Source organism: Coenobita brevimanus, chromosome 21 (assembly GCF_032717465.1).
Source record: "Coenobita brevimanus isolate Jiangsu-jjx chromosome 21, ASM3271746v2, whole genome shotgun sequence".
NCBI lineage: Eukaryota > Metazoa > Arthropoda > Malacostraca > Decapoda > Coenobitidae > Coenobita > Coenobita brevimanus.
In genome coordinates, this window is record NC_136974.1 from 3,900,493 (window position 1) to 3,927,958 (window position 27,466).

The window sequence follows — 27,466 nt, forward strand, 5'->3', positions numbered from 1 at the left end:
AAAAAGGAATCCTTAAAAACACGAAGTCTTACAAAAGAAAACTGGGACAAGAGAAACATGGAATGAAAAATAGTAAAATGCATCATAGAAGAGGTTGGAACGTCATCTTTAAATACCAGTGCAAATATCCATTTACTTGAACAACATTCTGTCATGGCGTAGGACGCTAATAGGATTCTTCTGAATGGCACAAAACCCATGTGGTGATCGATGTATTGCATCACCATACTCACCACATTTATACGGGGAAAATATATTCACTCTTGTTGTTGTTTTAGATTCATCCATCTAAAAATTTTAGTATGGACACGGGCAGTTGAAGCCCGTCAGGGAAGTAGGCGAAATAGCTACAGTACAAGGTTGGGGAGGGGGAGAGACTGCTGCTGCGTCTGGGCCGCCGCTGCTGCTGCTGCTGCCTCTGCGGCTGCTGTTGCTGCTGCTGGTGGGCTGAGGCTGCTGTTGCTGCTGCTGGTGGGCTGAGGCTGCTGCTGGGCTGCTGTGCATTTGGGCTGCTGTGCATTTGGGCTGCTGTGCATCTGGGCTGCTGTTGGTGCTGTTGCTGCCGCTACTGCTGGGCTGCTGCTGGGCTGCTACTGCTGCAACCGCCGCCGACCCCCAGAACCCCTAACATATTCACAAAATAATCAGAAAAACTCTTATAAAAAATATAAAGGTAATTCCTACCTCAAAAGTTGTACTTCAGAGTAGTTGAAGGAGGAATTGTATATCTTTATAAATAGAGCGTACTTCAAAATCTGTATAAACATATCCATGGTTAACTAAAATTAGAATAAAATGCGTATCTTACAAAAACAAATAATACACAATGAAAAGGTGTCGATATACTGTACAGCACTATAGTGAAAACTTCGTTATCACTGCACGAAAGTAAGAGTGAACGAGTTAACAACGCACATCACATGAATTCGATGTCATGGAATTACTAGGTGTTTACATTCCTATCCCATGACGTCACTGTAGTTGCTGGCGAGGGAGAGACCACCACACGAGTATAAAAACTGACGTGAGAATCAAGAAAACATCAGTTTCTTCCTTCCTTACGACTGTAAACATAATAATGATGGCTAAGGTAAAGCAGGGAAGAGAAAGGACACAGACTTTAGTGAATGTTATAAAGCAACATCATACTTATTCCCGTAGAAAAACATGCATACTAAACATGAATTATCATCATCTCCGTTTGTCACTTACATTTTCACATACTTGTGAGTAAATTCAATACGCAAAAATTGTGACCCTGAATGAGTATGACGACGTAATTCAGCGATTTTGCTATATTTAACCGAGTTATTATTTCGCTGAGGATAAACAACAAACCTCATTTTATTAAAGTTCACTAAGACGGGTTCTACTGGAACCTCCGTGCTAAACATTTTGTGTAACTTCAGGTTCTTGTGGCGTTGGTACTGGTGGCCGCTGTTGTTGTTGACGGTGTTCGCTACAAGGCCCCCGCCCCCTCTTACAGGGCCCCCGCACCCTCTTACAGGGCCCCTGCTCCCTCTTACAAGGCCCCCGCACCCTCTTACACTGCCCCGGCTCCCTCGGTATGATAATCACTAGCTCTACTCTCAGTTTTGCTTCACATGATCTCACGACAGTATGCTTTCGATTACAGCCTCTCCTAATATAGTTGGTCAGATTTATCTTTCTTTATATCCCTAAATAAATTATATCCTGCATGTTTGTTTCACTCCTGTGTGACATAACTGTTATCAGTGTTTGTGTGTGGTGGTTGTGTCTGCAACAAGTGTGTGGTGAGGTAACCATATTGCTACTCTCCAGGATTCCCCCCGCTACGACTTCAGCTGGAACGTGCAGGACCAGCCCTCCGCCAACGACTACGGTCACCAGGAGGCTCGTGATGGCTACGACACCCAGGGATCCTACTACGTCCAGCTGCCCGACGGTCGCCGCCAGCTTGTCTCCTACACCGTCAGCGGCGACTCCGGCTACCTGGCGGACGTCCAGTACGAAGGCGAGGCCCAGTACCCTCAACAGGCCTACGGGCAGGCCCCGGCGGGATACCACTAGTGACCACACCGTGACCATCCGCTCCTCAAACAACCCAACACCAACTGAATCCAGTGGCCATAATATCGAACCCTCCGAGATTGCTACCGAGTCTAATCATTGTCTTTTTTCTCACCTGTTTATGTAAGACTTGTCGTCCAGGCCATTTTCTGCAGTATCCAAACAACAGGCATAAAAAATCTTACATTTATCTTAGCAAACTCTTCCATATTTTGTAATATTCTTTCTTAAATGCCATATAACAGTCTGTACAAAAATCTCTTCATCATTATATATCTAGTTATCTCTACCTCGAATACTAATCTTCACTCAAGCTGTTGTATCTTTAGTCTTATCTTAACTTTCATAATGTATAAATTTCTATTTCTGTTTTAAAAAAACTTCTTACCTTATTCTATCAAATTTATACCGAAGTTTGAGTGACACCAACTTAAAACACAATACCTATTATCACATAGTATGTTTGTTTATTTCGTTGCTTTGTGTATACATCATAAATAATTAAACAAATTTCCCATGAAACGTTATTGTATTTATACCTGATATATATATTTTAAGCTTTAGAGGAAAGCTGTTTGAAGCTCTGGATAACAAAATGATTCAGATGATTTCTGATTATTAGTTTTTCATTCATCCAACATATTACCGATATGCCGGGAATCGAACCCGGGACTCTTAGGTGAGAGCCAGGCAGCATACCACTACACCACGATCGTGATATAGTTATGCTGCTTGGGTCTCACCTGAGAGTCCCGGGCTCGATTCCCGGCATATTGGTAATATATTGGATGATTTTTTCTGTGTACAAAACAGGTTTCTCTTTTCATTCTCTAGTTTTTCATTGTTTTTACCAGTCCCCTCCCCAGAGGGGCTCGGGGACGGGTATTGTTTTCACTCGATTTGTCTGTCTGTTTGTCTGTCTGTCTGACTGTTAACAACTTTACGCGAAATCCACTAATGCGATTTTGACTATAATTACAGGGATGATGGGCCATTACCTTCTGATCAACTAATTAAATTTTGGGCCAAATTGGACCAAGGCCCAGGTTGTAGGCCAAAAAAATTAAAACAAAAAAATCATTTTTTCGCCTTACTCTTTTCAAATTCGTTGTACTGACATGAAACCCAAACCTAAATATGCATTTTTCATATTTGCATCCTATGACATGCCTCATTACATCAGGGGGGTCTCCCCAGTTAGCGGTAGGAGGGTCAATGTCAGGTGGGTCGGGACTAAATTTTCAAATGGGCATGAAATCGTCAAGTTTCACCTGTTACTCCAGACCTGATATTTGACATCTTTGACTATGTATCCTGTTGTGTTTGTAAGTCAGCATTAAAATGACTGCCCGGGACGGGTTTCCCGTGCCTTGGCACCACTTCTTGTTAATATATACTTTTAAGCAAAAACTGACAACCGCATATTTACTGACAGAGTGAGTACAAAGTATTTTCCAAAATATTTTCAACGTGTTACAAAAGAAAACAAAAACTTATTACAATGTTTGTTTCATATTATAAGAAAGGGCAAAATGGAAAAAAATAATGTCATCCATTAGTGAAATATGAACTAGGTTCTGCGCATCAACATTAAGCAAAGTTAAAACAGCAAAAGTTGAGTGGAGTTGTAATAAATGGATGAATCTCGGGAGATTAAAAATGGGTGGATAAATAGAATAAAAATAACTTTATGTGAGGAGCTCATGCTGGGAAGAAAACCGGTGATGAATGGTGTAATATACGCTATGAGGAAATGTGAAACTGTATCCGCAGTAGAGAGAACGCACGAGTACTCAACATGTGGCAGTAGCGGTAAATTAATTACAGGTATAGTAGTGAGTAATACTGTAAATTTGCAGGGTTGGGTGAAGTTGCAGTCCTTGAATTTACACAGAGAAACATGGGAGTGACGCTACTGCTGTTCATGACCACATTCACACAACAACCTCATAACTATCTCGCTAATATAATGTAACCAGCCCTGCCAAAGTATGCTGTACCCATAACAAAATGGTCTTATCACGATTTGCTAGATTACTGAAGTTCTTGGCTTTCTGGTGGCTTCGGTGTGCAAAGATTTATTTTAACTATTTATTTCCCCTTTGTTAAGGTATCGATTCTTTGGCATGCTAGTTGGCTAGTTCCTTCTTTTGAGGTCTAGTCGTCTTTGCATACATAGCCCCTAAACACATGAGTTGGTACGCACTACATATGCCATCACTTTTTTTTTTTTCCTAACAGAACTGGTGAATCCCACAACTTTGTATACAAGGACGTGGGTGCATGAAATTCGATGAATCTTCATCACGTGGATGCAACGAGTTTCCGTGGTTACTAATCAATTCCACCAGACACGTACCCATCAACTGAGCTAAAACGAGGTTTGAGATCGTGTCATCAATATAGCTGGTTTGTTTTTACCTGAAGGAACTGGGCAACTCCCACAACTAGAAAACTAAGATGTGGCTGCATGAAATTCAGTTAATCCTAGTTCTTTGAAAGCAGTGAGTCTCTGTGGTTACTAGTAAAATCGACCTTACATTTAGTCAGCGACTAAGCCGACGGAGTACAAAGATCCTGTTTGGTTCAGAAAAAAATAAAATAAGATACACCCTACAGGTGCAATTCTTGTATAACACAGTTCTTGAGACTGTGGAACCTTATCCTACATGGCGTGCAAGTATTGGCAAAGGTACAAAGGTCTTATAGTAGCAAGTGGTGGAATTCTGGAAAAACACTGAAATTAATAGCATTACTAACTGTATCCCAGTAATACCTCACCGTTGGCCAGGTTCACCTTGCGAACCGCCTGTTTTTCAATTTTTGGATAAAACATTACTATAACATACCTTTTCTTACCCGTTCAGATTACTGGGAAAAAGCACACCTGTAACGACACAGTATTTTGTGCGAATTACTGCACTTGTGAATAGTCACTGAATTCGATGTCCTCTTCATTGTATCCCTGCAGCCTCCAAACAATCTTATTTAACTTAGACAAGACTATATATTAAACACACAGCTCAAATATTCTTTGCTAGGATAAATAAAACAAACGTTTCATCGAGATAAAGGAGTTAAAACATATCAAGTATAAGTAACAGCCTGTTCAACATCCTTTGTGTGATGCTTAGTGTGACATGCTATCTTCCCAACTGTATCCAAAGCTCAATAGGGAACCTAAATTATATATTAATCACCTTAAAGTTCATCTAATACAGATCTCAACTAATTAGAGTTAGCCTTAATATTAACATTCCTGTAACACTGCACTGAGGGGCAGATTGTAGTCTGAGGTGGTTAAGAGAATAACTGTGAGCGTCGATGGTTGAATGCAAATCCCGATAACACCAAAATGATACTTACTGAGATAAAGGATGACTTACAGTGTGACGTGGTGGTGAACGGAGAAACACGAACTGGTATGGGAGTTTAAATACCCAAGTGAAATGACAGAAGAGAAGTAAATGTGTAAATGAAGTAGAGAAAAAATTAGCACAGGGTAGGAAAGTACTTGGTGCTATGAAGGTCTTGATACAAATAAAAGATCTGAGTGCAGTGGACGCACGGACAGTGAAGAAGTTTGGTGTAAAAATTAGCTTACGGGTTTGGGACTTGCTTTTTTTCTTTTCATTGCAAGGAAGATGAAACCGAAGGACAGTAGCTTGCAAACTGCTCCCTGCAAGAAAAAACAAAAACAAGATAACGGAGAGCAAGAGCATTGGAAATTGGGTTGATCAGGAAAGTGTGTGAAGTGACGAGAGTGGATTGGATAAAGAAAATTGTAAATGGTAAAAGATGCGGAGTAAGGAAGTCTAAGGACACGAAATTCGAAGAGTGTACATAAATAATACGCTCATGTGGAGGGAATGGATGTGAAGAGCGTGATGAAAAGGATGATTCTGAATGAGTCTGAAGGTGGGTGGAGACACGGAAGTCTAAGATGGAGTGTATGGTAAGGGCTTGACACCCTTATTTATCTACGTGAAGCGATATTCATGGGACTGACTGTTGCTGACAAGTGGTATGAAGCAAGTAAATGTGAATGATTATGCCCGTGGGGTGGTTAGGATACCGGAGGCTTGAGTGGTGGGTGAATGAGTGTGGCCCTTTCACCTAGGCAGACTGTTGGGTTAATATCTTCTTCGATCGGGTTTTCCCTTGAACTCTGGGTCCTATTTCATCCCATCCTGGTGAAGAGCTATGGATGATTATGACGATGATGACGATTGTTTTATATATAGTGCATAAAAAACTACCAGTATCCAGTTCTTGAAACTTCTGAATGTAAGTAGCTAAATGGAATTTACGGAAATCCTTATTTTTGCAGTACATAAAACACTAACACATACTTCAAAAACTCGCTAAGGATCTCCATTTTCCATTAGGGAAAATGTGTGCGAGTAATTTCCCTCCTCGAGCTACTCTTATGCTGACCCGTTGTAACCTCAACGTTGTCTAACAGGCAGTGAAAACATACACATAAGCATTAGTGGATGAGACTGAGAAGTTACCGCAGAATAAGCGAGGACGTCCAAGGCTTTCCCGATTTTTCAGCTTCAACGTGATGACGTCAGGCGCCGTCTGGCAAGGGAAAGTTCTCCACCCGAGTATATAAACTGGTTCGGGAATCCAGAGAGCATCAGTTTCTTTCCTGCCTTTGACTGTAAACATCGTCATGGTGAACAAGGTAGAGAATGGAGAAAAATTCATAATGTACTAATTAATATTTAGTTAACTGTAAAATCTATCGTGATACATAGAATGCTCGTATAAATAATGAAGCCCATTTTATTAGCCAATGCTAAACTTTGATTTCTTCTCAGTATTCTTGAGTGAAAGTAATCGCCAGTTAAAATACAGGCTGACCAGACCTAAAGATAAATAAAAGAAAATTGGTAATTTGCATGCTAAAGGCATATAGCGTATCGTATCATAACTGCTAATCTCGGTGTTCCACTTCAGGTTCTTGCTGTGTTGGTCCTGGTGGCCGCTGCTGTTGCTGAACTCCCCCCATCCTACCATGCCCCCGCCCCCTCCTACAATGCACCGGCTCCCTCAGTATGACCATCAGCAACTTTGTCACATTTTATCCTTCACAATACCTATTCATATGAAAAAATCAATCATTTACCATCTCTAATGAAACAGTTTGCGAAGTTTTACTTCATTCCCTGAAATAAACTCTACCTCCTTTCACCCCTATGTGACCTAATTATTATCAGTGTCTGTGAATGAAGTTGTGTCTGCAACAAGTGTGTGGTTGAGGTACCCATATTGCTACTCTCCAGGATTCCCCCCGCTACGACTTCAGCTGGAAGGTGCAGGACCCGCCCTCCGCCAACGACTACGGTCACCAGGAGGCTCGTGATGTCTACGACACCCAGGGATCCTACTACGTCCAGCTGCCCGACGGTCGCCGCCAGCTGGTCTCCTACACCGTCAGCGGCGACTCCGGCTACCTGGCGGACGTCCAGTACGAAGGCGAGGCCCAGTACCCTCAACAGGCCTACGGGCAGGCCCCGGCGGGATACAACTAGGGACCAAACCTTGACCATCCACTCCTTAAACAACCCGACACCGACTGAACCCAGTGGCCATGTTGTCGAACCGTCTGAAATACGACCGAATTTAATTGTTGTCTTTTTTCTTTCTCTACTATTTATATATCACTAGTCACCCACTTCATTCTCTGTATTGTTCAAACAGCAAGCATCAAATAACTTCTTATTAATACCTGCATCTTTTCAAATTCTTCCAAGCATTTTAAATATTCTTCCTAATAGCGAGATAATAACCTGTACAATAATCTCATCTCATCGTCATATTTAATGATGTCTACCTCGACTATGAATCTTCACTGAAGCCATTGTATCAGTAACATCATATTAATCTTCCTAATTTATAATTTCCATTCTAGCTCTTCGTATTCAAAAAACATTTTTGCCTTACTTCATGGAAGTTATACAGAAAATAGACTGACATCTGCTTACCACTGAGTATCTTTGTGCATTTCGGTGTTTTGTACAAATAGCATTATATGTTTATTAAAGCAATTTCCGATGAACCTTGATGTATTTATTCCTGATTTATATTTACCGGTATATTCTTAAAGGGAAATGTCTGAAAAATCTAAGTACTCATAAGTTTTCTCATTTTAATTTTGTCATAGTTGTAAAAATACATATCTTATTTAAATAAAGCTCTTACAATCTCCTTCTTACTGAATCAGTGAACACTAAGAATTATGCAAAATATCTCCAACATGCTACATCTTCAAAAGAAATCAAACTAAAGAAACTGTAATAATGTTCATATTACATTATGAGGCAACAGAATGGAAAAATAACGTCATCCGTTCTTAAAATGCGATTTCTGTTCTGCTATATCAACATTAAGGAAATTAATAATAGGTCACTACATGGATTTACAGATAAACACACGAATGACAGGGAGATTAATAACGATTGGATTTAAAAAAAAAAATGTCCATGTGAAGAGCTCACACTGAGTGGGCAGTGATGAATGGAAGAATCTACACTATGATGAAATACAGCAATATATCCGCAGTAGAAACAGCATATGAATTACTCGGAGAATATTAATGACTGGACAGGAAGAGCAAATTCAACTCTCAATATGTAGACCTCATGGTGGATAGACAACCAGGGACGAGAAAAATCATGTACGCTATGAGGAATTATCGGGCTAAATCGAAAGGCAGAGCAAATTGATAGTGACCACAATGGTAAATGAACCACAGTAGAAGGCAATTCTGTATATAAGTAACAACGAAGAAGTAGTCATAGCCCATGAATGTAGGAATACTCAAAGGCTGTGTGAATGGCGCTGCTACTTTCATTACTGCTTTCCCACAAAGGCTTCCGAACTTCCTTGTCAATATACGGTATCCAGCTGCGTGTCGTGTATGCTGTTATAATACCAAGATTTTTCCATTACACTCATCTAAATCACTATCATCCTTGGCCTCCTTGTTGTGCCCATGTGCTTTGGTTGTTTATTTACACTTTCCTGGTTATCTGACATCTGATTATTGACTAGTTTGACAAGGTGGTTCCATTAATTCCCAGCTGTCCTTTTTTTTATATGGTACACCAACAGATGGAGTTCCTGCAGGCCACATCATGCCATTGCTATAGTTGGCTTTTTTTTTCTCTCTCTCTCCCTGAAGGAACTGAGGCACTTGTACAACTTGAATACTAAGTCGTGGTTGCATGTCATTCAATAAACTTTGGTTATGTGGAAGGAATGACATGCTGTGGTTACTAACCAAAGTAACCCTCCAGTCTGAACACACTTGGCCATCACCTAAGCCGCAAGGAGTTTTGAATCATTGTCAAGTTAGAAAAAAAAAAAAAAAAAAAAGACACCATAGGACGCTGCTTCCCTATCACATTTCTCGACACTGTGGAATTATGCAGCACGGTGTATTGGCAGCAAATTTTGATTTATGACACATTCATGAACTACAGGACAAGCAGTGAAACTGCTAATAGATAGTATTCTATTGATATCTTCCCTTGATAGCTCAATTATCAGAAGTACCAGGTAAGTATTATATCCTCTTAGCCTGGGAAATTTCTTTTGTCATATTACACAGGTACGCTGGTTGTTGACGACATGTGTTTCGCGCCATGCCTAGTCTTGAATCTTGGATGTTACACTTCCGTTAAGTTCTCTGGCTTGCCCATTTATATTAGTGAGTAAAAGCACACATATCGACATTTTATATATGACTTGTCGTACATGTGAACTGTTATTTGTTTCAATGTCCTTTTCTTTATATTCTTGCAATTTCCAGGTGAGTTTATTAAAATTATGAAAGACATTTTTACTAACCCCATTAGAAATGTTACACTAAAAATCGCAACTTTGTTACACTGTAATCTGTAACTGTGCTTCAGAACAACGAGAACATGGTTAAACGTGTGCAGAAAAAGTAGACTGTTCAAAATTATTGAAAACCGCCTGCTATTTAACATACATCAAAATATAGGGAACTTTTCCTATTAGCAGGACAGTATGGTTACTCAAAGGAACTCCCCACCAGTATAATACAACATATACTCGCAGACTATCAATTCAGCAGAAATTAAAATAATTACGCGTTTTTTCTGATCAAGGCACATACGAACTCAAACATGCAATTGCGCAGATGTTCCAAAGCTCATGTTACTACTTGCAATGATGAATTGAAAGGGGAGATAGTTACAAGAAACTTTCATAATAATTGGAGAGAAAAATGCAAAAGAATTGGTGGAGGAAAAATCAAATAAATAAACTTGTATATTTATAGAGGTAAACATTCGACTTCCAGTCATGAAAACTGCTATGACTTTGAAAATGAATATGAAGAGTTTGGGTATTAGAAATCTGATGTATGCAAATGATGCATTGTTGCATATTAATAGCGGATAATAACCTGGTACACTGGCACGGAATTTGGTGGATGTCTGAGCGTCAGTCTCTGAAAGCAAATGCCGATAATAACAGTGATGGTTAATGAGATACAGTAGAAGGTGACATGTAATTTGACGTGGTAGTGAATGGAGACTCGACCTAGTAAGGGAGTTTAAATACTTGGGTGAAATGATAGAGAAGAGAAGTAAAAGAGTAAAGAAAGTAGAGAGTAAAGTAGCACTGGGTAAAAAAGTGGTTGGTGCTATGAAGGCCTTGAGAGGAAATAGAGGTTTGGGTGTAGTGGGTGCGAGAAGTGTGAAAAAGTTTAGTGTCTGCATTAACAAATGGGTGGGAAACTTTTCTGTGCCATCAATATGTGAATTCATTATTAAGAGCAGTGGAAGTGTTGCTCAGGAATGTGTGTCGAGTGCAGAGCGTGGATTAGATAAAGAATAATGCGATTTATGAAAGATGCAGAGTAGGGAAGTCTGTGGACATCAGATTCAAAGAGTGTGCTTAAATGATACCATCGTGTGGAGAAAATGAATGAGAAGAAAGTGGCGAAAAGAGTATCTAAGCAAGTCTGAACATGGGAGGAGGCATGGTAGACCAAGGTGGACTGTATAATAAGGGTTTGGCACCCTTTTTATCCCGGTGAAGTGAAATTCATTGGACTGACTGTAGCTAACGAGCTGCAAGAAGCAGGTAAGTGCGAATGATCATGTCGGTGGGGTGATCAGAATTCCGGAGGCTTGAATAGTGAGTGAATTTTTTTTTTTCTTTTTTTTTAATGCGTGGAAGAAGAAACCAAAGGCCATGAGCCCGCAGTAACAGTTCCCTCCAAGAGAAAAACAAAATACAATATAGAGCCAAATTCAAGATCCGATCATTTTGAGATGCCTGGACACACTGCGTTTGAAAGACTGGAGATCATAGGCAGTAGGAAATACAGACAGAGGGAGACAGTTCCAGAGCTGACCTGTTGCATAAATGAAAGACTGGGAGTAACGGTTAACTCTTGCATTAGAGAGTTGGACAGAAAAAGGATGAGAGTTTGCTGCCAGACGGTGCTACGCGCCCGTCGTAAAGGTGGAGGAATGCAAGCAGACAGTTCAGAGGAGCAGTGACCATTAAAGTAGCGATAGAAAAGAGATAAAGATGCAACAGTGCGGCGAAGAGACAGAGGTTGAAGGGAGTCAGTAAGAGGAGGAGAGTTAATGAGACGAAAAGCCTTTGACTCCACCCTATTGAGAAGAGCTGTATGTGGGGAGCCTCCCCACACATGAGAGTTGTACTCCACACAGGGGCAGATAAAACCCCTGTATAGAGTCAACAATTGTGCAGGGGTAAAGAAAGAGCGGAGTCGGCTTAGCACACCCAATCTCTTGGAAGCAGATTTTACAAGAGATGTAATATGATCTTTCCAAGATAAGTCCTGAGTAAATGAAACCCCAAGCATGTTCAAGGATGATGCAGGATTAAGCTGAATATTATTAAACATTAGTGGGTATACCTGTGGAAGATTTTGTCGGGTTGATAGGTGTAAGAACTGAGTCTTAGATGCATTAAAGACAACCATATTATTTTTACCCCAGTCAGAGATACGAGCCAAGTCAGACATTAGGTGTGCCATAGCCTCATCCCTTGTTTGTTGAAGTAACTGTTGAGATGGGCGTTGCGGGAACCGAATGGAAATGTGAAGGGTGGAGTCATCAGCGCATGAGTGGATAGGGTTAGATGTACAGCTTAGAAGATCATTGATGAATAAAAGGAAGAGAGTTGGTGATAGGACAGAGCCCTGAGGAACACCACTGTTGATAGATCTAGGAGAAGAACGATGGCCGTCTACAACAGCGGCTATAGAACGACCAGAAAGGAAGCTAGCAATGAAGGCACAGATAGAAGGATAGAAACCGTAGGAGGGCAGTTTGGAAATTAAAGATTTATGCCAGACTCGATCGAAAGCCTTTGAGATGTCAAGTGCAATGGCAAAGCTTTCGCCAAAGTCCCGAAAGGAGGATGACCAGGAGTCTGAAAGGTAGGTGAGAAGATCGCCAGTGGAGCGTCCCTGACGGAACCCATACTGACGATCGGAAAGAAGGTTGTGATAGGAAAGATGCCTTAAAATTTTTTTATTAAGAATTGACTCGAAAACTTTTGAAATACAGGACGTTAAAGCAATTGGACGATAGTTGGAGGGTTGGGAGTGGTCACCCTTCTTTGGGACTGGCTGAATGAGAGCAAACTTCCAGCAAGAAGGAAAGGTACAAGTTGACAGACAAAGACGAAAGAGTTTGCCTAGGCAGGGTGTAAGCACAGAAGCACAGTTCTTGAGAACAACAGGAGGGACCCCATCAGGCCCATATGCCTTGTTAGAATGAGTGTGGCCCATTCAACTAGGCATACATATGGGTTAATTTCTTCTTCCACTGGGTTTTCTCCAGCTCTCTGGACCCTGTTACATCCCATCTTTAGCTGCCAGAAGAGTTCTGGGTGATGATGATGGTGATGATGATGATGATGATGATGACGATAATGTATGTTAAATATAATGAATAAAACGTTTTCAATGTCCACTTCATGAAACCTCCGAATGTGAGTAGTTGAAGTGAATTCTCGCAATATTTTTTTTGTATTGTTTTTACGGTACATAAAATACTACAGTAATGCATAAATACTGAAGACACGCCAAGGCTCTCTGAACTCTTGTAGTTTACACACTTGTTGCGAAAATGTGTGCGAGCAATTTTCCTCCCCAAGCTGCGTTTATACTGATACAGTTACCTCAGCATTAAAACGCTGGAGAATATAATCATAAAGATGACCGAGTAAGACCGAGAAGCAATAGCAAAATAAGTGAGAATGTCAAGGGCTTTCCCGATGTTTCCATTCCAACCTGATGACGTCATGGCGTCGCCTGGCATGGGAAAGGCCTCCTCCGGACTACATAAACTGGCTCGGGAATCCAGAAACCATCAGTCTCTTTCCTACCTTTGACTGTTCGCATCATCATGGTGACTAAGGTACAGAACGGAAGAAAACACACACTCTAATCATCTAATGTCTAGTTTATTGTAAAATCTATCATGAGTCACAAAATATGAATAATGAAGAGACTCATTTAATTAGCCAAGGTTAGTCTTTGATTAAGCGCCAAAATTCTAGACAGAGTGTAAGTGTTAGTTAGGATATTGGGAGACTAGACCTCAAGGTAACTAGAAAGCACTCAGAGAGCACATACCTCCGCCAATGTCATTGCCATAAAAAAGGAACCCGATCCAGATTTGGATCTGCCTAAAAATTTAATTAATTCTTTTATGGTCCATAGCCCACTTTTACGCAAAGTTTCATTCAAATTCATTGAGAACTTTTGGAGATATTGTGCGGGATACACGGGATCCGGGTCCGGATCCGCCCCAGATTTTAATCATTTTTTCCTTGGCCTATGACCCACCTTTCCACAAAATTTCATCAAAATCGGTTCATAACTTTTTGAGTGATCCTGCAAACAGACACAGACAGACAAACAGACAAACAGAACGAACAGCCAAACAAACAAACAAACCAACGCCAGGAAAAACATAACCTCCTTGCGGAGGTAAGAATAAGACAATCGGAAATTTGCGTAGTGAGGGCACATGGCATATGATAATTGCTAATCTCGGTGTTCCACTTCAGGTTCTTGCTGTGTTGGTCCTGGTGGCCGGTGCTGTTGCCGAACTCCCTCCATCCTACCATGCCCCCGCCCCTTCCTACAGTGCACCGGCTCCCTCAGTATGGCCATCAACAACCCTACCACACTTTATCCTTTACATAACATCTTCTGATGATACATTTGGTTTTGGTCTCAACTAAAACAATTTCGAAAGTTTTACGATGTTTCCTCAAATAAGTCCTACCTCTTTTATTCCTGTGAGACATAATTGTTATCACTGTTTGTGGATGAGGCCGTGTCTGCAACAAGTGTGTGGTTGATGTAACCATATTGCTATTCTTCAGGGTCACCCCCGCTACGACTTCAGTTGGAACGTGCAGGACGCGCCCTCCGCCAACGACTACGGTCACCAGGAGGCTCGTGATGGCTACGACACCCAGGGATCCTACTACGTCCAGCTGCCCGACGGTCGCCGCCAACTGGTCTCCTACACCGTCAGCGGAGACTCCGGCTACCTGGCGGACGTCCAGTACGAGGGAGAGGCCCAGTACCCTCAACAGGCCTATGGTCCGGCCCCGGCGGGTTACAACTAGGGATCAGACCGTGACCATCCACTCCTCAAACAACCCAACACCGACTGATCCAGGTGGCCATGATATTGAACCCTCCGAACTAAAATTAGTTGCTGTTCTTTCTCTCAGCTGTCTGTAAGACTAGCGACCCATTTGAAATAACAAACATCAGTAATATTATTATTACCTTTTGTTTCACTTATTAAAAGAAATCTTCCACACATCGTTCTTTTCCTCCTCGAACGTCAAATGTCAGGCTATTTTAAAAATTTTTGTCATCGCATTTAGTGATCTCAACCTCGTATACGGATCTGCCACACAAGATATTGTACCTTTCCTATTTCGTATCTTAATCTTCATAATCTAACCTACTGCCTAAGAGTCTTACTTTCTTTTTTTACAAAGTGTCATATTTTAACGTAGTTATGCTTGTTTCAGATGGACATTTACATACCACAACATATACTTTTCTGTTCTTAGTCTCACTGTATATACAGTACACCATCAGTTATTAAATGAATGTCTCATAAAACTTAATTTATTTCTACCTGACACAGAAGCTTCAGAATGATATGTTGAAAGCACTTGTTTATCGAAACGTTCTTTTTTATAGCATCCGCTCACAGTATATATATATATATATATATATATATATATATATATATATATATATATATATATATATATATATATATATATATATATATATATATATATATATATATATATATATATATATATATATATATATATATATATATATATATATATATAATTTTGAGCACATAACATTATTACAGCCAGTTACACAATAATCAAATGAATACTATCTACTGGGCAACGTGTTTTTCTAAGTCTTCCTTTACATCTTCCAAAGAAAAGATTAATAACATTCACATCATACAGCTGCATGACAAAGAAAACTACACAGAAATTTCTTAAATTCCAAAACTGAAAATCTGTTAGTGCTTCATCATGTTAGTTATTAGCACGAAGCAAAATGAAAATAGAGGCCGCAGCTTACGCTAGGTAAAGTTACAGAAGAATGGAGGAATAGGTGGGAGTGTTATATTTTTTAATTAGAAAGGGCAATTACAACCGTCCATGTGAGGATCTCGGACTGGGTGGACAACCAGAGACGAGTAGAGTAATATACAGTGTAAGGAAAAGCAAATGGTAGAACAAATGAATACTAAACACGTCGTAGTACCAGAAAGAGAATACCGTAGATGGCAATATTGCAACCAGTAAGGATGATTGTTAAGTCACAGGCCTTGAATTTACCCTCACGAACATGCTAGTGATGCTGCTGTTGTTCATTGTTTCTTTCACACAACAGCGTCAAAACTTTTTCGTTAATATACGTTCACCAGCTCGCTGTTAGTGTAGTATTATAATGCCAGTATATTTTCATCTCGCTTTGCAAAACCACTGAAGTATTGGCCTACTGTTTTTTTTTTTTTAATGCGAGGAAGAAGGAACCAAAGGCTAAGCCTTCCAAGGAAAAAAAAAAAACAATACAAAATAGAGCCAAATTCAAGATCCATTCATTTCGAGATGCCTGTACACACTGCGTTTGAAAGACTGGAGATCATAGGAAGTAGGAAGTACAGACAGTGGTAGACAGTTCCAGAGTCGACTTGTTGCATAAATGAAGGACTGGGAGTAACGGTTAACTCTTGCATTAGAGAGTTGGACAAAAAAGGGATGAGAGTTTGTTGCTAGACGGGTGCTACACGCCCGTCGTAGAGGTGGAGGGATGCAAGCAGACAGTTCAGAGGAGCAGTGACCATTGAAATAGCGATAGAAAAGAGATAAAGAGGCAACAGTGCGGCGAAGAGACAGAGGTTGAAAGGAGCCAGTAAGAGGAGGAGAGTTGATGAGACGAATAGCCTTTGACTCCACCCTATTGAGAAGAGCTGTATGTGGGGAGCCTCCCCACACATGAGAGTTGTACTCTAAACAGGGGCGATTTTATATGTATGAGTTTGGATTTACCTTTATTGTTTATTTAATTTTAGTTAATTATTAAAACTCTTCAGTACAGACTAGTGAGGTTAACTCATTCTTTTAATGGTCTGTCTAACGTGAACCAACAGATGAAGTTACTGAGTGCTACGTCATGCCATTACTATTGCTGGTTTGTTTTTTATCTGACGGAACTGGGCCATCCATACATCTTGCATAATAAGTCATGATTCCATGAATTTCAGTAAACAATGATTATGTGGTAGGAATGAGTCTCTGTCGTTACCAGTCAATCGATCCTCCAATCTGGTTACACTTGGCCATCAACTCATCTGAAAGGAATTGTGGTTAATCAAGAATTGTGGTTAGTATAGTGACTGGCAACTACAGAGGTATTATTATGGCAGGTTGGTGGGTTTCTGGAAGAGCAGTCAAACTAATACCATGAAAAATTAGATGTTCATGGGCTTCGTTATCGTAATTACAAGTACTATGACCTCTTGGCCTGTCAGGCTTCGTTTGTCAAATTGCATGGCTAGGCCAGTCGTTAAAGTGGTACCCTTCACACAATGCCCCATCTTCCATCTTTGCATGAGACATCACCGTGACATACCCCGTCTTACCCATTTAGATTAGCCTAGTAGGTCAATGCGTACTTACATCAATATTTTATATGTTAGGCCATACCTGTGAAGAGCAGTTTGTTTCTAAACCCCTTTCATTATTTTCTTGTTGCATCCAAATGATTTTATTTAACTTGTGAAAGGTACATATTACTGTGCGGGTTAGTTAAGACTAAACGAAACCTCTCCAGATCAAAAATATCTTCTAAGCAGAATAAACTTGTCTAAGTCTTCATTGCTTGATAGTTGGTAACAAAAGCACTTAGTGGTCCTATCAGGCCACTAAGCGGGGCTGTTAAGCGCGAGCCTCCGAGGCACGCACTGACACCAATATGACCTGTAGAAGTTCCCAATGTCTGGCGAAAAATCAGGCACAAAAGTGCACGTGGCTCACGCGCAACTGACCGCACGCAATTATCATTTACATCACTGTCTGATTGTCGTACAGCGTCTTTTGATGTATGGCACGTAGTAATCCGTGGGGATCAAACGTGGGCAGACACGCTCGCAGACAACGCTTATTCGCATAGTATTATTGATATTAAATTAAAGTACACAAAGTCGCGGCAACTGTCAGTTCAACATCCTACATTTTGTATGATGTGACTATTCTAAATTTATCCAGAGTTAATAAGGGAGTCTCAAATACCATAATAATATCTATAAACTATGAATGACACGGACCTTTGTCCTAGCGTCGGTTAATCTGCAGGCATATTAACATTTAACAATGCACTGGACAGGTGCTTGTAACCTAAAGTGATAGAGAGGAGAGGACACTTATGTGACGCGTCATCCCAGCTGAGGCAAACTATTCAGAGGGAACTGCAGTTTGTCCCTACATGTGTTCGAACTTCCTTGTATTCTGTCGACATTCACTCAGTGTCGTATACAGATTCACAGTCTTTAATATTTCCACATCCACTTATCACCCTGAACTTCAAGTCTCCTTCATCTATGCCCTATGCCCTCCTTTCTGGACAAATAGCTATGTTCTATAGCTTTACAGACCAACTAAGAACATAAGCACTGACAAACTTCGTTACAATAAATAACAAGAAAGTGATCAATGAATTTGGAAACTCAGTGAAGCGATCTTCAGAGTCCATCATGTTTTTTCCAATATGTTATCTAGTCTAAATGCTCATAAATATCAGACTGAGAACTGAAACTATGTTACTGTCAGCCACATCAATAAAGAACCACTATAACAAGGCTTAAATATGTGCAAAGGAGAATGTCTATAAAGTGGACGCATAGAAACCGGCTGCTGTGAAACAAACTCTCATCCCTTTTTTGTCCAGTTTTCTAATGCAAATGTTAACCGTTATTCACAGTCCTTCATGTATGCAACAGGTCAACTCTGGAACTATCTCCATTTGCCTGTATTTCCTACTGCCTATGATCTCCAGTCTTTCAAACGTAGTGTGTCTAGGCATCTCTAAATGAACGGAACTTGAAATTGGCTGTCTGTTATTTTAGTTTTGGTTTTCTTGGAGGGAAAGATCTGCGAGCTCCTGGCCTTTGGTTCCTTCTTCCTTGCATAAAAAATGTATCAGTATATAAACAAACATTTCTTATTAGTAGAAGGATAACATTGTAGCTCAAATAGGCTTCACAACAGTACATTCCAACATATACTCGCAGTCTAAAAACGGACCCAAGAAAAATTCAAATTCGTTAAATATTATTTTCATTCCCAAAAAGGTAAATGCATGGACGTTCCAAAGTTAACGTTAAAACATAAAATAGATGGGTGTAAAGCGAAAATAATGACCCGGCCTTTAGGCTTTCAATCATTGTAACACCATCTTACCGATTAGGTTTGTGTGTGTGTGTGTGTGTGTGTGTGTGTGTGTGTGTGTGTGTGTGTCTGTGAGAGAGAGAGAGAGAGAGAGAGAGAGAGAGAGAGAGAGAGAGAGAGAGAGAGAGAGAGTGAATCTATGAAACCATAAGTTCAAAGCATAAAAGAACTTTTCATGAACACTAAGCACAATATGGCACTTATAGAGAATCTTCGCAAATTCTAGTTACACATAAATAACTAACTCATACGTAAAACTCGTGAAAGATCCCTAAACTCCTGTAGTTTTCGTACTGGGTAATGTATATGAGTACTTTTCTTACCAAAGTAATGTTTATCCTTACCTCAGAAGTATTTAACAGCCAGTGGAAATGCAGATAATCTTGAAGGGATGAGACCGCCAAGTGACCGCAGAACAGCTCAGGGTGTCAAGGGCTTTCCCGATGTTTCCATTCGTACTTGATGACGTCACTGCATCGGCTGCCGAGGGGAAAGGCCTCCACCCGAGTATATAAACAGTCAAAGTCATCCGGAATACATCAGTCTCCTTCCCATCTTCCGACTGTACACATCAAAATCATGGTGACCAAGGTATAGCATGGAGGAAATAATACTGTATTGATTCTCTATTTATCTAGTTACTTGTAAAGTTACCCTGATGCATGAAACTTAAATGATCTACTTAAGGATAAGTATTAATCAGGATGAAGGGTGAACAGGCCTGAAGATGAAAATAAGGCTATCGGTAACTTGCTTAATCAACGCCTATACTTCTGTGTATCATGACTGCTATCTCGGTGTTCCGCTGCAGGTTCTTGCAGTGTTGGTCCTGGTGGCCGCTACTGTTGCTGAACTCCCACCCTCCTACCAAGCCCCCGCCCCCTCCTACAGTGCACCGGCTCCCTCGGTAACTCGATCGTAACACAGTACTGTATATGGTTTCCATAACGTATTGATATCGCTTATTTCTTGGCAATATTTACTGAAGTACTATACATGGCTTTCCTTCGTCTCCATAAACGAATTGCGCATGTTTCACTCCTGTGTGACATAATTATAATCAGTATTTTTGGGTACGGTTGTGTCTGCAACAAGTGTGTGGTGAGTTAACCATATTGCTACTCTCCAGGGTGCCCCCCGCTACGACTTCAGCTGGAACGTGCAGGACGCGCCCTCCGCCAACGACTACGGTCACCAGGAGGCTCGTGATGGATACGATACCCAGGGATCCTACTACGTCCAGCTGCCCGACGGTCGCCGCCAGCTGGTCTCCTACACCGTCAGCGGCGACTCCGGCTACCTGGCGGACGTCCAGTACGAGGGCGAGGCCCAGTACCCTCAACAGGGCTACGGGCAGGCCCCGGCGGGATACAACTAGGGACCAAACCGTGACCATCCACTCAAACAACCCATCACCGACTGAACCCGATAGCCATGATATCGATCCCTCCGAGATTACCAGATAATTTAGTTTTTGTACTTTCTTCCGTCTTTTTATAAAAGACGAGTCACCCAGTACTTACTGTGTTGTGCTCAAACAATAAACATGAAAATGCATCCATGAAACAGTTTTCTTCCCCTCTAGCTCGAATATAATTTTTTTCTGGAGCTGTTGTATCCCTTAAAATTATCTTATTCTTCATAATTTGCTGACTAATACCATACCTAGCATAGTTAAAAAATAATAATAATAATAATAATAATCTATCAAATATGTATCCAGTTTAGATGGACATCCACTTACTGCAGCCATTTTTCTGCGTATTTCATTAGCCTTTACAAACACCATAAAAGTGCTGAAATACCTTCACCAAATATACATTCAAGCTTTAGAGGATAATGATTGAAAGATCTGGCTACGAAAATACTATCTTACCTAAACATATGTCCAAAGCACCTCTTCGTTCGGTCGTTGAAAGATACTCTCCTCCTTTAGAGGACACCGAGCCATCCTTTGGCCCGGTCAGAGTGCTTTGTCGGATGGGAAAGTAAGGAAGATTTGTAGGGGGAAGGGGATAGAAAGAAAGATAGAGGGATGAGCATTATTTAAGGTGGAGTGACATCTTGCACAAGGCGGATGAAGGTGAAAGGATCTCTAACTGGCAGTTCTTCATAGTTTCATCTTTGTCGTTAACATGCGGTAGTCATGTCGTCTTCAGTGTGCTATTTATAATAGCAAAATATTTCCAACACACTTTTGCAATATTAATGAAAGCCTTGGCCTTCTGGTAGTTTCGATGTGCATGTGTTTACTTAGCCCTTGTTATGTATTTTATCTGTTACTTATTTAAACTAGAAAGAACTCAGAGAGCTCATACCTCCTCCAGTTGATTAAACTGATTAAATTTGGGGGCGGATGCAGATCCGCCCCCCAAATTTAATCAATTCTTTCCTGGCCCATGGCCCACCTTTCCACGAAATTTCATTGAAATTCATTGAGAACGTTTGGAGATATCGTCTAGACAAGCAGACAGACAGACAAACATAGGTGAATACATAACCTCTTCCAGCTTCGTTGGCGGAGGTAATTACGAGCATAGACAAGTTAGGTTCGGTTATTTGTTTTAACTTTAGCCGATGGAGCGCCAACAGATTAAATTACTGAGAGCCACACCATTACAATTGTATCATTTTCATCCGAAGGAATTGGGTCACTCCTTAAACATGAACACTAAGTCGTGGCTGCATGAAATTCAATGAAATTAGGTTATGTAGAAAGAATGAGACTCAGAGGTTACAGTCAGATCAGCCCTACAGTCAGACTACAATTGGCCATAAAGCTGAATGGACTTATGGATCTTTTGAGATTGACACACTGACAGTTACTCATACACATTTCTAATTTCTGTTAATACATGCGACAGGTATCCCTAGTGATGAAGCAACCAGGCCGTTTGCATCCATTCCGACCAAGTCAGGTCAGTAAAGGTTAATTCAAGGTCACCCTGTGCCATGTGTTTTATGGAGTGGACATGGCGGTGGACAGGACACTGCAGGATCGCTGGTTCAGTCATCACTTTTATAGGAAACAAGTTGAGGATCTGAGTTCCATATCACGGGTTTCAACGATCTTCATTAATGTCTCAATAATACGACCTACGATATAAGGGCCGAACGTTTGACTGCCGTGTGACCATGACGTTCTTACTTCGTTTTTACAACATCTTCAATCCTTCCGCCAAAGTTTGTTCCAGACTGGATTAAAACTTTTTGAGATGAAAATGACCCGTGACCTTCATCTTTGACATGTTGTTTTCCATCACACACACACACACACACACACACACACACACACACACACACACACACACACACACACACACACACAAAACACCCATAAGACTACTCATTTCCATCTACCCACCCACCCACTTCGAGCAGTGTGTTTCGTGCACAGTATCCCACCACTAAGCTCTCAGCCAATAGCTGAGGCCAAAATAACTCAAGTCTCCGACAACTGTCCTACCACACCACTGGGATGTGTTGCTCCCTGTGACGTCCCAACCACTGGCTCCTTCCACACCATGATCAGTCAGTGGGATATGCCATGTCCTCTCCTAAACTCCCCAGCAGGATGACGAGAGAGAGAGAGAGAGAGAGAGAGAGAGAGAGAGAGAGAGAGAGAGAGAGAGAGAGAGAGAGAGAGAGAGAGAGATTTCCCTTAGAGTATAATGTATATCACGGATTTTCAGCTCCATTCTAATCCACGTAGATTATATTTGATCCATTCCCGTTCATTTCGGCCATGTTCAGACCAGCAGATCAATCAGGGCTCCCATTTATTAAGAAAACTGGCTAACAGAAGCGCTGAACTCAGTATTATCGCAGTGAATTGTTGGCGAAGATCGATGTGAAACTTCCTGGTTCATGTGTGTTTCATGCATATCTTATTTAACATGGGTCTTGGACTATAATTTACTGCAAATGCAGAATATATATATTTCTTATATGTGAAGTATCCGAGCGTTATAAGCCCAGTTGCTGTATATGCTAAATGATAAATAATTTGGTAAATGTTCTCTACTGTCACAGACTAGTCGCCTCTTCCTGAGATTCTTCATGACAACAACTCTATAGTCCTTCATATTTCCTCTCTCTCTCTCTCTCTCTCTCTCTCTCTCCGCTAACTGTAACGGACTCATCGATCTGACAGAAACTATTCACTGGTACAATATTCAGTCAACCTGGAGCATTATAATGTTAAAACAGATCACTATCTATCAATCTATTGCCGGACGCCTTAATCCAGTAAGGGATGGCCACAAACAAATCGCCTTCATGTTACCCTGTCTCCCGCCATTTTATTGCCCTGCTCCCAGCCCACACCCCCTTCTCTCAAATACCTCTCCACTCTATCCCTCCATCTCATCTTTGGCCTCCTCCTTCTTCTCCCCCCCTCCACCTCAATCAATACACTCTCCTCGTCAGTCTCTCGCTCTCCATCCTCTCCACAAGTCCAAACCACCTCAGTCTGTTTCTCCTAACACTTCCTATCACATCCACATCCACACCACAATGCTCCTTCACTTCCTTATTTGTCAGTCTGTCTCTCCATGTGACTCCACATGCTCCTCTCAAATAACTCATTTCCACTGCTCCCACTCTTGACTTCTGTCCTGCCAACAAGGGCCAAGCTTCACTTCCATACGTTAGAGTTGGTATCACAATACTGTCATGTAGTAGCTTTTTCACTTCCATGTTCACTTCCCTGTTTCTTAACACTGCTTTCAAGGAACCAGCAACCTTTCTTCCCTGTTGCATTCTTTCAAGCACTTCACCCTCTAAACTTCCATCCTTACTCATCACACTACCCAAGTACTTAAACGCACTCACATTTTCCATTTTCTCCTCATCCAGCCTCACTGTACATTCACTGACTTCATTTCTCTCGTAGACCATAACTTTACTCTTCCCTACATTCACCTTTAGATTCCGTTTCATACAGACGTCCCAGACTCATCCACCAAGCCTTGCAGCTTCCCAACGTCTTTACTTAACAACACAGTATCATATGCAAACGACAGTACAGGTAGTTTCCAAATACTGTCCTCTCTCACTAGGGTCGCTCCAACATCCACTGCTGTACTTTGTATCTCTTTTATAACCCCATCCATATACAGACTGAACAACCATGGAGACATGACACATCCTTGTTTCAATCCAACCCTCAAATAGAAAAATTCACTCAGTTCATTATCCACAAGCACTGCAGCCTTGGCACCCTCATACATACTCTTCACGGCCTTCAGCAACATCCCATTTACTCCATATAGTCTTAATACTTTCCACAGTCCTTGTCTATCCACCCTGTCATATGCTCTCTCCAAATCCATGAAGGCCGCATACAACTTCTCTCCCTTCTCTAGAAACTTTCCACTAAAGATCTAAGAATGAATATCTGATCTACACAACCTCTTCCCTCCCTAAAACCTCTCTTTTCTGTTTCAACTAATTCCTCAGTTATTTCCCTAACTCTGTCAATAAGTATCCTACCATATACTGTTCCTATTACACTAAGAAGAACACAGACCACTTGACTGAAATCTATTGTAATGCTGTATATACTGAAATATATTGTAAGGATCCAGTTACAAGGATGGGTACGGTTTCCTATGCTAGACTAAATGAGGAACTATTTCATTTCATTTACGTCCTTCCAGTTCAATTCTAGTCACTTCACATCCATTTGGTAAATTTAGAGCCATTCACACCATGTCATGCCAACGATGGCATGTGCCAATAATCAGCCAAAGAACTGCAACGTTTTTCGAAATATAATAATTGAAATCTTTCAGAACCTCCCAGCCTCCTTTTGGTAAATAAGATCCCTTCATCGAAACGCAGACTTTCTTAGGTCACGCCTTTGAAAGGGTATGCTAATTCAATCCAGTCTGTGCAATGGTATGCAGGATGTAACATCAGGCCTCATATTTGAGCAGGCTAGGCGAACCCGAGTGGACGGGACGGGATAGTGTTGTTGTGGGTAATGGTGTACAACAAGGAAAGTTTACCCTGAGAATGTTCCTCGGCCAGTAATCGTGACACTTACATTGGTGTTAGGTGGGGACGCACACCGTCCACTCACTTGATGAAGTGCAATCTTAAAGTGACTACACTGAGTGAAAAGCCAAGTGGTTTCTTGTAGTCAAGGATACCATTTACTACACTGGGTTATAACTGTATAATCAAATGACGCCTGTAGACTGTAGCACCAGTCGAGCAGGGCAGTACTCCCGAGGTGGATGGAAAGCTGATGACAGGGAGTGCTGGAGCTCCCGTTTCATCAGCCCTCAGGACTAGTTCCTGACCATCCCCCTTTGCTGAACTTTTTCAGTGTCTCAGTTACACAGAGAGTAGGCCAGCATGCTCTCGAGTACAAATTTCTCTAACTATCTTCACCAAACTACATGCAAAGTACACACTACACTTCCTTTTCAAAAATCAACAAAAATGGCGTCTATCAATCAAGCCTCGGAGTCCCCAGGGGGGGGGACCATAAATGCCCCCGCCATCTGCCCCTCTCCCGGTGACGACTCAAGGTGCCTGGAACCACTGTCTGACTCTCTTCTTCTTCATTTCTGCAACATTCGCGGCCTTTCATCTAACTTTCGCTCTGTTGAGCACCACCTCTCCTCCTCTAAACCTCACCTTCTTTTTCTGACGGAGACTCAGCTGTCTGAGGCAACCGACAGCAAACCCTTTTCTGTATCCTCCTACTTTCTCTATACTCATTTCAAAGCCAAAGGTGGCTGTTGTGTATACATACGCAACGACTTATCTTGCTCTCGTGTTCCTGAACTTGATTCTTCTGAATTCTCCACACTCTGGCTTCGGCTTTCCTGTCATTCTCTGACTAAATATATCTGTGCTGTTTACTTATCCCCTAATTCTACTGACTATCAAAAATTCTTCGACTATCTTACTTCTACGATGGAACACATTCTGTCCATTTCTCCTTTCTCTGAAATCTCCATTCTTGGAGATTTCAATGTTCACCACCACCTTTGGCTCTCCTCTCCTTTCACGGATCCACCTGGTGAACAAGCCTACATCTTTTCTATCCTTAATGACCTAGAGCAGCTTGTACAGCGCCCTACCCGAATCCCTGACCGCCTTGGAGAGAGCTCCAACATACTTGACCTCTTCCTCACAACTAATCCTTCTGCTTACTCTGTTAATCTTTTCTCTCAGTTGGGCTCCTCCGATCACAATCTTATTACCTTAACCTGTCCTATCACTCCAGTACGGCCTGTGGACCCTCCAGGGAAACGTCGTCTGTGGCATTTTGGAGCCGCGAACTGGGAGGCCCTCAGGCAGTACTTCTTTGATTTTCCCTGGAATGATTATTGCTTCCATGGCCGGGAGCCATCTGAGTGTGCCTCGCGCATTACGGAGGTTATTCTCTCGGGCATGGAAGCATACATTCCTTTCTCATATCCTTTGACTAACGCAAGAAAGCCTTGGTTTAATCACGCTTGTTCTAATGCTGTCCGCAACAAGGAGAGGGCCTACAAAAGGTACCGGAGCCAGCCCACCCCTGAATCACATAATCTTTACGTTTCTGCCCGGAATCGTGCTAAGTCTGTTCTTCGCTCTACTAAAAATAATTTCATCCATACTAAATGCTCTCAACTCTCCAACTCGAATTCTTCCCGCTCCTTCTGGCACCTTGCCAAAAATCTTTCTAACAACTTTACCTCATCATCCTTCCCTCCTCTTTTCTACTCTGATGGTTCTGTAGCTATTTCTTCTACTGATAAAGCAGATCTCTTCGCACAGACTTTCTCCTCCAATTCCACCTTAGACGATTCCGGTGCTGTTCCTCCATCACTTCTCCCCTCTGACTTCCTCATGGCTGACATTAAAATTTCTTCAGTTGATGTATTTTCTGCCATCACTGGCCTCAGTACTAACAAGGCATATGGGCCTGATGGGGTCCCTCCTGTTGTTCTCAAGAACTGTGCTTCTGTGCTTACACCCTGCCTAGGCAAACTCTTTCGCCTTTGTCTGTCAACTTGTACCTTTCCTTCTTGCTGGAAGTTTGCTCTCATTCAGCCAGTCCCAAAGAAGGGTGACCACTCCCAACCCTCCAACTATCGTCCAATTGCTTTAACGTCCTGTATTTCAAAAGTTTTCGAGTCAATTCTTAATAGAAAAATTTTAAGGCATCTTTCCTATCACAACCTTCTTTCCGATCGTCAGTATGGGTTCCGTCAGGGACGCTCCACTGGCGATCTTCTCACCTACCTTTCAGACTCCTGGTCATCCTCCTTTCGGGACTTTGGTGAAAGCTTTGCCATTGCACTTGACATCTCAAAGGCTTTCGATCGAGTCTGGCATAAATCTTTAATTTCCAAACTGCCCTCCTACG

General features: G+C 41.5%; 2 protein-coding genes across 2 annotated transcripts in view; both read left to right on the forward strand.

Moving 5' to 3' along the window:
- Positions 1-1,081: 1,081 nt before the first annotated feature.
- Positions 1,082-27,466, forward strand: part of LOC145392068 (uncharacterized) — a 39,858-nt gene continuing 13,473 nt past the window's right edge. The window contains exons 1-6 of the mRNA XM_080266524.1: positions 1,082-1,090; positions 1,410-1,565; positions 1,804-2,038; positions 14,198-14,248; positions 19,953-19,994; positions 23,590-23,628. Coding sequence (XP_080122650.1) covers positions 1,082-1,090; positions 1,410-1,565; positions 1,804-2,038; positions 14,198-14,248; positions 19,953-19,994; positions 23,590-23,628 — 532 coding nt within the window. The remainder of the gene's footprint in view (positions 1,091-1,409; positions 1,566-1,803; positions 2,039-14,197; positions 14,249-19,952; positions 19,995-23,589; positions 23,629-27,466) is intronic.
- LOC145392031 (pro-resilin-like) lies at positions 20,126-20,473 on the forward strand. The gene is made up of 2 exons (XM_080266492.1): positions 20,126-20,140; positions 20,225-20,473. The coding sequence occupies exons 1-2, from the start codon at positions 20,126-20,128 to the stop codon at positions 20,471-20,473; spliced, it is 264 nt and encodes an 87-aa protein (XP_080122618.1).